The 12,745-nt window shown below is 45.9% G+C and overlaps 1 protein-coding gene across 1 annotated transcript; it reads left to right on the top strand.

Annotated features, from left to right (window-relative positions):
* Positions 1 to 625: 625 nt before the first annotated feature.
* LOC135554921 (homer protein homolog 2-like) lies at positions 626 to 12,461 on the top strand. The gene is made up of 2 exons (XM_064987319.1): positions 626 to 791; positions 10,317 to 12,461. The coding sequence occupies exons 1-2, from the start codon at positions 675 to 677 to the stop codon at positions 10,503 to 10,505; spliced, it is 306 nt and encodes a 101-aa protein (XP_064843391.1). The 5' UTR covers positions 626 to 674; the 3' UTR covers positions 10,506 to 12,461.
* The last annotated feature ends 284 nt before the right edge of the window (positions 12,462 to 12,745 follow it).

Genomic DNA, 12,745 nt, shown 5'->3' on the forward strand with positions numbered 1-12,745 from the left:
GGTACAGTAGGACTGATGACTGAGGTACAGTAGGACTGATGACTGAGGTACAGGAGGACTGATGACTGAGGTACAAGAGGACTGAGGTAGATGAGGACTGATGACTGAGGTACAGTAGGACTGATGACTGAGGTACAGTAGGACTGAGGTACAGGAGGACTGATGACTGAGGTACAGGAGGACTGAGGTACAGTAGGACTGATGACTGAGGTACAGTAGGACTGATGACTGAGGTACAGGAGGACTGATGACTGAGGTACAGGAGGACTGAGGACTGAGGTACAAGAGGACTGAGGTAGATGAGGACTGATGACTGAGGTACAGTAGGACTGATGACTGAGGTACAGTAGGACTGAGGTACAGGAGGACTGATGACTGAGGTACAGGAGGACTGAGGTACAGTAGGACTGATGACTGAGGTACAGTAGGACTGATGACTGAGGTACAGGAGGACTGATGACTGAGGTACAGGAGGACTGAGGACTGAGGTACAGTAGGACTGATGACTGAGGTACAGGAGGACTGAGGACTGAGGTACAGTAGGACTGAGGTACAGTAGGACTGAGGTAGAGGAGGACTGAGGACTGAGGTACAGTAGGACTGAGGACTGAGGTACAGTAGGACTGAGGTACAGTAGGACTGAGGTACAGTAGGACTGAGGTAGAGGAGGACTGATGAGGATATTAATATGTGATGTGTGTTCCTTCCAGGAACTGGAGAACCTGAGGAAGCAAGCAGAGATCATCCCTCAACTCATGGCAGAGTGTGAGAGCATCACAGAGAAACTACAGGTACTTGAAGCCTCACCCCTACACCCTAAACACTAACCCCTCAACTCATGGCAGAGTGTGAGAGCATCACAGAGAAACTACAGGTACTTGAAGCCTCACCCCTACACCCTAAACACTAACCCCTCAACTCATGGCAGAGTGTGAGAGCATCACAGAGAAACTACAGGTACTTGAAGCCTCACCCCTACACCCTAAACACTAACCCCTCAACTCATGGCAGAGTGTGAGAGCATCACAGAGAAACTACAGGTACTTGAAGCCTCACTACACCCTAAACATAACCCATCAACTCATGGCTTGAGTGTGAGAGCATCACAGAGAAACTACAGGTACTTGAAGCCTCACCCCTACACCCCTAAACACTAACCCCCTCAACTCATGGCAAGTGTGGGAAGCATCACAGAGAAACTGCAGGCATTTGAAGCCTAAGCTGGACCTAGTCACCTAAACACTAACTCTCAACTCAGATCCAGATTGTTCCATTACATCACACACACACACAGGTACTTGAAGCACAAGCTGGACCTGTGAGTGTTCACTTAGTCTCTAACAGTTATCTCTCAAGGGTTTATTCTGATCCAGATTGTTCTGTTAATACAGGCCCACACACACACACACAGGATACTGTATATCATGTTAAATGGTTGCTATGATCCACACTGTTATTAAAAGTTTGTCTCCTGAGAATAGTCTCCCAGTGTTACATTTTAGTCTCTAATCAGAGATTATTTGAATCACAGTTCTATTTGAATCACAGTTCTATTTGAATCACAGATCCATTGAATCACAGTTCTATTGAATCACAGATTCATTGAAGCACAGTTCTATTTGAAGCACAGTTCCATTGAAGCACAGTTCTATTTGAATCACAGAAGCACAGTTCCATTGAAGCAAACAGTTCCATTGAAGCACAGTTCTATTTGAAGCACAGTTCTATTTGAAGACAGTTCATTGAAGCACAGTCCATGAATCACAGGAATCACAGATTCATTTGAATCACAGTTCTATTTGCCAGAAAGCACAGTTCCATTTGAAGCGTTCCATTGGAAGCACAGTTCTGCACAGTTCTATTTGAAGCACAGTTCTCCCTTCCAGGGTGGCTCACTGCCAGAACCAAGCGTTAGGACGCTGCTCCTTCAGGGTAGCTCACTGCCAGAACCAAGCGTTAGGACGCTGCTCCTTCAGGGTGGCTCACTGCCAGAACCAAGCGTTAGGACTTGCTCCTTCAGGGTAGCTCACTGCCAGAACCAAGCGTTAGGAGTTAGGACTCTGCTCCTTCAGGGTGGCTCACTGCCAGAACCAAGCGTTAGGAGTTAGGACTCTGCTCCTTCAGGGTGGCTCACTGCCAGAACCAAGCGTTAGGACGCTGCTCCTTCAGGGTGGCTCACTGAGAACTTAGGACTCTGCTCCTTCAGGGTAGCTCACTGCCAGAACCAAGCGTTAGGACTCTGCTCCTTCAGGGTAGCTCACTGCCAGAACCAAGCGTTAGGAGTTAGGACTCTGCTCCTTCAGGGTGGCTCACTGCCAGAACCAAGCATTAGGAGTTAGGACTCTGCTCCTTCAGGGTGGCTCACTGCCAGAACCAAGCGCTAGGAGTTAGGACTCTGCTCCTTCAGGGTAGCTCACTGCCAGAACCAAGCGTTAGGAGTTAGGACTCTGCTCCTTCAGGGTGGCTCACTGCAGAACGCGTTAGGAGATTCTCTGCTCCTTCAGGGTGGCTCACTGCCAGAACCAAGCGTTAGGACTCTGCTCCTTCAGGGTAGCTCACTGCCAGAACCAAGCGTTAGGAGTTAGGACTCTGCTCCTTCAGGGTAGCTCACTGCCAGAACCAAGCGTTAGGAGTTAGGACTCTGCTCCTTCAGGGTGGCTCACTGCCAGAACCAAGCGTTAGGACTCTGCTCCTTCAGGGTAGCTCACTGCCAGAACCAAGCGTTAGGAGTTAGGACTCTGCTCCTTCAGGGTAGCTCACTGCCAGAACCAAGCGTTGGGACTCTGCTCCTTCAGGGTGGCTCACTGCCAGAACCAAGCGTTAGGAGTTAGGGACTCCAGAACCAAGCGTTCTCTGCTCCTTCAGGGTAGCTCACTGCCAGAACCAAGCAGGAGTTAGGACTCTGCTCCTTCAGGGTAGCTCACTGCCAGAACCAAGCGTTAGGGACTCTGCTCCTTCAGGGTGGCTCACTGCCAGAACCAAGCGTTAGGACTCTGCTCCTTCAGGGTAGCTCACTGCCAGAACCAAGCGTTAGGAGTTAGGACTCTGCTCCTCCAGGGTAGCTCACTGCCAGAACCAAGCGTTAGGATTCTGCTCCTTCAGGGTGGCTCACTGCCAGAACCAAGCGTTAGGTGTTGGGACTCTGCTCCTTCAGGGTAGCTCACTGCCAGAACCAAGCGCTAGGACTCTGCTCCTTCAGGTGGCTCACTGCCAGAACCAAGGCGTTAGGAGTTGGGACTCTGCTCCTTCAGGGTAGCTCACTGCAGAACCAAGCGTTAGGTGTTAGGACTCTGCTCCTTCAGGGTGGCTCACTGCCAGAACCAAGCGTTAGGAGTTAGGACTCTGCTCCTTCAGGGTGGCTCACTGCCAGAACCAGCGTTAGGAGTTAGGACTCTGCTCCTTCAGGGTGGCTCACTGCCAGAACCAAGAGGTAGGACTCTGCTCCTTCAGGGTGGCTCACTGCAGAACCAAGAGGTAGGACTCTGCTCCTTCAGGGTGGCTCACCGCAGAACCAAGCGTTAGGACTCTGCTCCTTCAGGGTGGCTCACTGCCAGAACCAAGAGGTAGGACTCTGCTGCTTCAGGGTGGCTTCCAGAACCAAGAGTAGGCTCACTGCCAGAACCAAGAGGTGGCTCTGCTCCTTCAGGGTGGCTCAGAACCAAAGTCATATGAAGGTGATAATGTAACAACAGGCAGAGAGGACGATATGCTCTATCTACTCCCCTAAGGCAGGCGATTAACTATGTGAAGTCAGAATGCGTTGTTTAAGACTCTCAATAGACCAGGTCATTCTGCTACAGGACTGACTACTAGTCAATGTGTGAATACTGTGTGTGGTGTGAGTTAATGCAGCCATATGATTATCACACATATGACACACTGCCGGTGCCTCGAAGAGGCAAGATGAGATGTCATCTTGGTACATGGGAAATCATGTACTACCTATGAACACAGTCAACCACCTGCAATACACTGTAGATGCACCGTCGTGTGGCCTTGCTGGGCAAGATGAGCTATCGTCTTGGTACATGAGAATATTTGACCTATGAACCCAGCCAGCCACCTGCAAAGTAAATGCAACGCCCGGTGTTATATACTGTATCAGATGTGATGCAGAACAGAAGCAGCATAGCTACTGGAACGTTAGGCTGACACAATCATGGTCATATTAGCACTACCGATGGAACTAATGTAGGCGGACACAATCATGATCATATTAGCACTACTGATGGAACTAATGTAGCTCCACACTCAGAATTCCAATACTGATAGAACTAATGTAGGCTCCACACTCAGAATTCCAGTACTGATAGAACTAATGTAGGCTCCACACTCAGAATTCCAATACTGATGGAACTGGGCTCCAACCTCAGAATTCCAGTACTGATAGAACTAATGTAGGCTCCACACTCAGAATTCCAGTACTGATAGAACTAATGTAGGCTCCACACTCATAATTCCAATACTGATAGAACTAATGTAGGCTCCACCAGAATTCCAGTACTGATAGAACTAATGTAGGCTCCAATACTTCCAGACTGATAGAACTAATGTAGGCTTCACACTCATAATTCCAGTACTGATAGAACTAATGTAGGCTCCACACTCAGAATTCCAGTACTGATAGAACTAATGTAGGCTCCACACTCAGAATTCCAGTACTGATAGAACTAATGTAGGCTCCACACTCAGAATTCCAGTACTGATAGAACTAATGTAGGCTCCACACTCAGAATTCCAATACAGATGGAACTAATGTAGGCTCCACACTCAGAATTCCAGTACTGATGGAACTAATGTAGGCTCCACACACAAGCAGTAGAGGATTATGCCTCCGTGACCAGTTTGAGAAGCCGTGTCGATGCAGGACTGGGCGGCCCATAGCTCAGACCTGGTCCTCAAGCGCTGACGAAGGAACAAGAGCCGTGACGAGTTCCAGGATCTTGTCATTGGTTGCCAGCATCAGTGTTGAGCAGGGTTAGCCAGGTGCCGCCCGTGCTCAGCATGCAGGTAGCGTAACAGGAAATTGAGGACCAGGCAGTGCTAGTTCTTGTTATGACGAATGATGTTCCATTGCTAATTCTTCATCGCTGAGTGCATAAGTGCTGTTTACATGTAAGTGTCCATAATACAATATCATTTTAGATACCATGCTAGGTTAAAGGGACTGAAGAACCTATAAAAGCCATCAAACAGACCGCCTCCAGCAAAGGTTCATGTAAACCCAACACCATTGGCTTAAGTGAACTCAAACTTGTGCTACTGAGAGAGGAGAGAGATAGTCTTGATATGCATGTTGTTCTCTGTGGTGTGGTAGCTGGTCTCCAGTAGAGACAGATCTGTCAACCAGGTGAAAGAGTTACGGCACTTTCAGATAGTAGAACAGGGGTATTGAACTCTGACCCTACGAGGTCCTGTTCTAGGTCTAAATCAGTCCCTGATTAGAGGGGAAGAATGAAAAGTAAAGTGCAGTGTGACTGGCTTGGAGGGCCAGGTTTAGAATATCGGAGGGCCAGGTTTAGAATATCGGAGGGCCAGGTTTAGAATATCGGAGGGCCAGGTTTAGAATATCGGAGGGCCAGGTTTAGAATTTGATTTGTTTTTAGTCATGTTAAAGTATATTGAGTTAGGATTGGCCTCCCGAGTGGCACAACGGTCTAAGGCACTGCATCACAGTGCTAGAGGCATCACTACAGACTCGGGTTCGATCGCGGGCTGTATCACAACCGGCTGTGATCGGGAGTCCCATAGTGCGGTGCACAACTGACCCAGCGTCGTCAGGGTTAGGGGAGGGTTTGGACTGGGATATTTACTTGGCTCATTGTGCTCTAGCGACTCCTGTTGCGAGCCGCACACCTGCAGGCTGGCCTCAATCGTCAGGTGAACGGTGTTTCCTCCGACACATTGGTGCGGCTGGCTTCTGGGTTAAGTGGGCAGGTGTTAAGAAGCGCGGTTTGATGGGCCATGTTTCGGAGGATGCATGAGTCGACCTTCGCCTCCCGAGCCTGTTGGGGAGTTGCAGCAATGAGACAAGATTTGGGGGAGAATTAATTTTGAATTGAACCCCCCGCGGGCCTGATTTTGAGAAACAAGATTCTCTGGTCTGATGAAACCAAGATTGAACCCTTTGGCCTGAATACCAAGTGTCACATCTGGAGGAAATCTGGAACCATCCCTACGGTAAAGCATGGTGGTGGCAGCATCATGCTGTAGGGATGTTTTTCAGTGGCAGGGACTGTGAGACTCGTCAGGATCGAGGGAAAGATGAACGGAGCAAAGTACGAAGATATCCTTGATGAAAACCTGCGCTAGAGCATTCAGGACCTCGAAGGTTCACCTTCAAACAGGACAATGACCCTAAGCACACAGCAAAGACAACGCAGGAGTGGCTCCAGGACAAATCGCTGAATGTCCTTGAGTGGCCCAGCCAGAGCCCGGACTTGAACCCGATCGAACATCTCTGGAGAGACCTTAAAATAGCTGTGCAGCAACGCTCACCATCCAACCTGACAGAGCTTGAGAAGATCTGCAGAGAAGAATGGGAGAAACTCCCCAAATACAGGTGTGCCAAACTTGTAGCGTCATACCCAAGTAGACTCATGGCTGTAATCGCTGCCAACGATGCTTCAACAAAGTACTGAGTAAAGGGTCAGAATACTTAAGTAAAAGTGATATTTTATTTTTGATAAATTAGCAAACATTTCTAAAAACCTATTTTTGCTTTGTCATTATGGGATATTGTGTATAGATTGAGGATGTGGGGAAAAAGTATTTAATACATTTTAGAGTAAGGCTGTAACATAACAAAATGTGGGAAGAGTCAAGGGGTCTGAATACTTTCCAAAGGCCCTGTACATTATATATCTAAACAGACTCGTTTCTGTTTAGACTGCTGCTGCAGACCAGAGTATAACAGGGTAAGGCTGTATCGATGGCCACGCTGTATGGATAGTATATATTTGTGGTTTTGATGTGAGCTCTATGTATCGGTAGTGACAAGGTAATATGGGGCGACAGGGTAGCCTAGTGGTTAGAGCGTTGGACTAGTAACCGAAAGGTTGCAAGTTTGAATCCCCGAGCTGACAAGGTACAAATCTGTCGTTCTGCCCCTGAACAAGCAGTTAACCCACTGTTCCTAGGCCGTCATTGAAAATAAGAATTTGATCTTAACTGACTTGCCTAGTAAAATAAAGGTAAAATAAAAATTAAATTAAAAATATTATGTGTTTCTGAATGAGATGTGAAACTGTATGTATTGGTAGTGATGCTGTGTTGTTGTAGTTCTGATGTGATCTATGAGAGTAGTGAAGCTATATCAGTGATGATGATATATAGATAGATAGATATGTTTTGTTGTTGACTCGCCTCCCTCGATCATCTGTCAGCCTCACAGCGTATTTCCTCAGCCAAGCTGTCATCGGTGCGGTGCCATGTAGACCGACTATGGAGGGAATAAAACCAACAATGACATGCCTCAAATTCTTCAGCTTCAGGTCCAACCCGGCTAGACAGAGTAGGGAGGGAATAAAACCAACAATGACATGCCTCAAATTCTTCAGCTTCAGGTCCAACCCGGCTAGACAGAGTAGGGAGGGGAATAAAACCAACAATGACATGCCTCAAATTCTTCAGCTTCAGGTCCAACCCGGCTAGACAGAGTAGGGAGGGAATAAAACCAACAATGACATGCCTCAAATTCTTCAGCTTCAGGTCCAACCCGGCTAGACAGAGTAGGGAGGGAATAAAACCAACAATGACATGCCTCAAATTCTTCAGCTTCAGGTCCAACCCGGCTAGACAGAGTAGGGAGGGAATAAAACCAACAATGACATGCCTCAAATTCTTCAGCTTCAGGTCCAACCCGGCTAGACAGAGTAGGGAGGGAATAAAACCAACAATGACATGCCTCAAATTCTTCAGCTTCAGGTCCAACCCGGCTAGACAGAGTAGGGAGGGAATAAAACCAACAATGACATGCCTCAAATTCTTCAGCTTCAGGTCCAACCCGGCTAGACAGAGTAGGGAGGGAATAAAACCAACAATGACATGCCTCAAATTCTTCAGCTTCAGGTCCAACCCGGCTAGACAGAGTAGGGAGGGAATAAAACCAACAATGACATGCCTCAAATTCTTCAGCTTCAGGTCCAACCCGGCTAGACAGAGTAGGGAGGGAATAAAACCAACAATGACATGCCTCAAATTCTTCAGCTTCAGGTCCAACCCGGCTAGACAGAGTAGGGAGGGAATAAAACCAACAATGACATGCCTCAAATTCTTCAGCTTCAGGTCCAACCCGGCTAGACAGAGTAGGGAGGGAATAAAACCAACAATGACATGCCTCAAATTCTTCAGCTTCAGGTCCAACCCGGCTAGACAGAGTAGGGAGGGAATAAAACCAACAATGACATGCCTCAAATTCTTCAGCTTCAGGTCCAACCCGGCTAGACAGAGTAGGGAGGGAATAAAACCAACAATGACATGCCTCAAATTCTTCAGCTTCAGGTCCAACCCGGCTAGACAGAGTAGGGAGGGAATAAAACCAACAATGACATGCCTCAAATTCTTCAGCTTCAGGTCCAACCTGGCTAGACAGAGTAGGGAGGGAATAAAACCAACAATGACATGCCTCAAATTCTTCAGCTTCAGGTCCAACCCGGCTAGATAGAGTAGGGAGAGAATAAAACCAACAATGACTTGGCTCTGATGCCTCCTCTCCCTTTAGACACAATGGATCAGAGAACCCCTCAGCAAGCTATTAGACATAGACTCAAATAGCACTGACATTCCTGTTCAAAGCAATATTCACTAGTGGTTGTCATGGCAGAATAGCTCAGAACACCACTGAGCAGGGCAGAATGCTGCTGTCTTCTCTGTCAGACACATGCAGCAACAATCGTAACAACCATCGTGATGATCACACGTTAGCATCTCCACCATATTGGATGTATTGTATCACACTAAAGCTCCATGGTCTGAAGGGGTTATATCCATTCTATTAACTCTAGCTCTATACCAGACCGTATCAGTAGCGTCTGGTCCAGTGGTCTCTCTATTTAAAGCAGGTTATATCCATTCTATTAACTCTAGCTCTATACCAGACAGTATCAGTAGTGTCTGGTCCAGTGGTCTCTCTATTTAAAGCAGGTTATATCCATTCTATTAACTCTAGCTCTATACCAGACAGTATCAGTAGTGTCTGGTCCAGTGGTCTCTCTATTTAAAGCAGGTTATATCCATTCTATTAACTCTAGCTCTATACCAAACAGTGTCTGGTCCAGTGGTCTGTCTATTTAAAGCAGGTTATATCCATTCTATTAACTCTAGCTCTATACCAAACAGTATCAGTAGTGTCTGGTCCAGTGGTCTCTCTATTTAAAGCAGGTTATATCCATTCTATTAACTCTAGCTCTATACCAAACAGTATCAGTAGTGTCTGGTCCAGTGGTCTCTCCTATTTAAAGCAGGTTATATCCATTCTATTAACTCTAGCTCTATACCAGACAGTATCAGTATTGTCTGGTCCAGTGGTCTCTCTATTTGAAGCAGGTTATATCCATTCTATTAACTCTAGCTCTATACCAGACAGTATCAGTAGTGTCTGGTCCAGTGGTCTCTCTATTTAAAGCAGGTTATATCCATTCTATTAACTCTAGCTCTATACCAGACAGTGTCTGGTCCAGTGGTCTGTCTATTTAAAGCAGGTTATATCCATTCTATTAACTCTAGCTCTATACCAGACAGTATCAGTATTGTCTGGTCCAGTGGTCTCTCTATTTAAAGCAGGTTATATCCATTCTATTAACTCTAGCTCTATACCAGACAGTATCAGTAGTGTCTGGTCCAGTGGTCTCTCTATTTAAAGCAGGTTATATCCATTCTATTAACTCTAGCTCTATACCAAACAGTGTCTGGTCCAGTGGTCTGTCTATTTAAAGCAGGTCTCCCGCACAGTGATCAGGTTTCAACAGTCAGCTGAGAAATGCCACCAGGCACCAGTTTAGACCTCCTATTTTAGCCCTCTCTCCCTATCTCCCCCTCTCGCTTTCTCTCTTGCTCCCTCCCCTTCTCGCTCGCTCCCTCCGCCTCTCCCCCTTTCGTTCTCTCTCGCCCTCCATATTCTCTCAAGCTAATAAACTTTCTAAATTAGCGACTAATATACGTTATTGTCTCTTATCTGTAGGCTGAGGTGAAAGTTATAGTTATTTACAACATTATGGCAGTATCTAACTTCATATTTCCAATCTCTTTAGACAGCTGAGGTGAATTTAAAACGTTATTATATCAGTAATCTAACTCCATAATCTCTGTGTCTTTAGGCTGCTGAGGTGAAGAACAAGGACCTGGAGGATAGGATGGAGGGTCTTCAGGCCGACATCGAGGACAGCCAGTCCAAGCAGGGCAACATGAAGGGAGAGCTGAAGAAGTTCATGGACGTCCTGGATGGGAAGATTGATGAGCTGCACGAGTTCAGGCAGGGCCTGTCCAAACTAGGGGTGGATAACTGAGGGAGGAAGAGACAGAGGAGAGGAGAGAGGGATGGAGGGATGGATGACCGGTTAGAGATGGAGGTTTTATAAATACCTTCAGGACAGGACTCTGTGGTGCCACGCCCCCAAAGTGGAGACCACACTGAACCAATCAGCTGTAAACACACTACACAGTACAGTACAGAGGGGGAGGGATGGATGGGGAGAAAGAGGGGGGGGGGGGGTTGAGAGAGGCCAGGGCAGGCAGGGGATCACCTGATGGTTCCATCTGGTGTATCAGTCAGTCAGTGTTCTGGAACTAGAACCTAGAGTATTCTCTCTGGTTACCGCTCTGTCTCTGTGGGGGGAGACAGGTTCCAGTTCTAGAACAGGTGACAGGTTCTATAGTTCTGTCTGTTGTTTCTACAGGCTGAACTAAGAGGGAAGAAAGGGTTTAAAAAGGGCTACATGTATTTAAACTACAGCTAATGCAGTACAACAACAGATACGTAATGATCCCACACTATCCTCCTGGTCTCTTTATGACATGAGGGAAATATAGAAGATATATACTTTTTAAGACCTGTCTTTATATTGTTGCTTCATGTCGATCTCAGGTGTGTTTAAAGACAGTTTGTTACTTGTTAGTTAATATGCGCATACACGACAAATACATGACACGGCGGTGTCATCAAGTGCCTCAGGAGAACCGGCCAAACTAGACGGATGATGACCATGTATCACCATAGTAACGCACTAATTAAATATTGCTATGAAAATTAAAAATGTTTAAACATTATTTAAGGAATCCTAGTAGTGTGACAACCACAACAGGACAACCACCACAACAACAACAGCCACCACAACAATGACCACAACAGGACAACAATGACTACAACAGGACAACAACAACCACAACAGGACAACAACAACACGACGACAACAACAGGACAATAACAACAGGATGACAACAACAACAGGACAACAACACGATGACAACAACAGGACAATAACATCAACAACCGAACAATAACAACAACAGGACAATAACATCAACAACACGACGACAACAACAACAACCACAACAGGACAAAATGAGAAGAAGAGGAGAAAAAAGGAGAAAAATCTTGTTTGAAAAAAGTAGTTCTGTTGATGACGTCATAATGACGATGACGTCATAATGACGATGACGTCATAATGACGAGACCGTGAAGGGAATGAACAGATGTTTGGTTCAATAACAGAAGTTTGAAGGATTTAAAGGGTTTCGGTAAACATGAACGTTTTGAATCTGCAGTCATTCTGCAGCACTGTAATGTAATGCGCATAAGAAATGAAGACGAGGCTCCTTTTAGAAATGTGAATAGATGAAACCAGGACTTTATAGTCCGAGGAGGCAGAGAAACCCTAAACTATGCTAGATAACCCATTTGTAACGAGTGCAATGTTTAATGAGGATTTTGCATGTGTTATAGTTCATATTTCTTTCTGTCAGTTTTCTAGAACAAAAGTATGAAGTATGTCTTTAAAATCTGTTGTTCATATAGGATATGTGCTTCCTCTACTACTTTGGTCTGTTTGTTTTATTAGTATGGTCAGTGGGGATATTTTAGGGGGGACTTGGTTGTTGCTGCTGGCTGGGTGAACTATGACAAAGAATACTTTATGAGAACAACACATGATCTGGGCCTTTAAATCAACCCTGTGAGATCTCTTCAGTTTCAGTTATTTTGCTGATTTTCTTTGTGTTTGTGCCTATCACATTTATTCTCTCTATGGAAGTGGCCCCAGTAGATATGACAACATTACCTTAATGTGTGGATGTTTCTCTACAGATTATATTATATGTACCCATTTTTCTGGGCTCAACTTTTATATAATATAATATTTTGGGAGCGGGTATGGTGTGATGATATTATACAGTCCCTCCGTTTAAAAACGAAACACACCCAGAAGTCTACCTTTTACAGAACGCAGTCATGATGAATTGTATTTGGAAAGGTTTGCATACATAGACACATCTGTTGTGGGACATCTGTGGTATAATACCACATGATACAAATGGAGGGAGATTTCTATCACTTGTTTATAAATGTTTTCACAAGATGGGAGTGTGTCTACCAGACGGCCTGTATAACTTTCCCCTGTTCCTCCCAAAATTCAGCTTGACATCCTCTGTGTGTACAGACTTCCAATAGGCTGAACCTGATCCATATAGCACCTTCTTCCTTCCTGCCAATCAACATGCTCCACTTCTGTGACTCCTGGTAATATTGCAC

Source organism: Oncorhynchus masou, chromosome 2 (assembly GCF_036934945.1).
Source record: "Oncorhynchus masou masou isolate Uvic2021 chromosome 2, UVic_Omas_1.1, whole genome shotgun sequence".
Taxonomy (NCBI): Eukaryota; Metazoa; Chordata; class Actinopteri; order Salmoniformes; family Salmonidae; genus Oncorhynchus; species Oncorhynchus masou.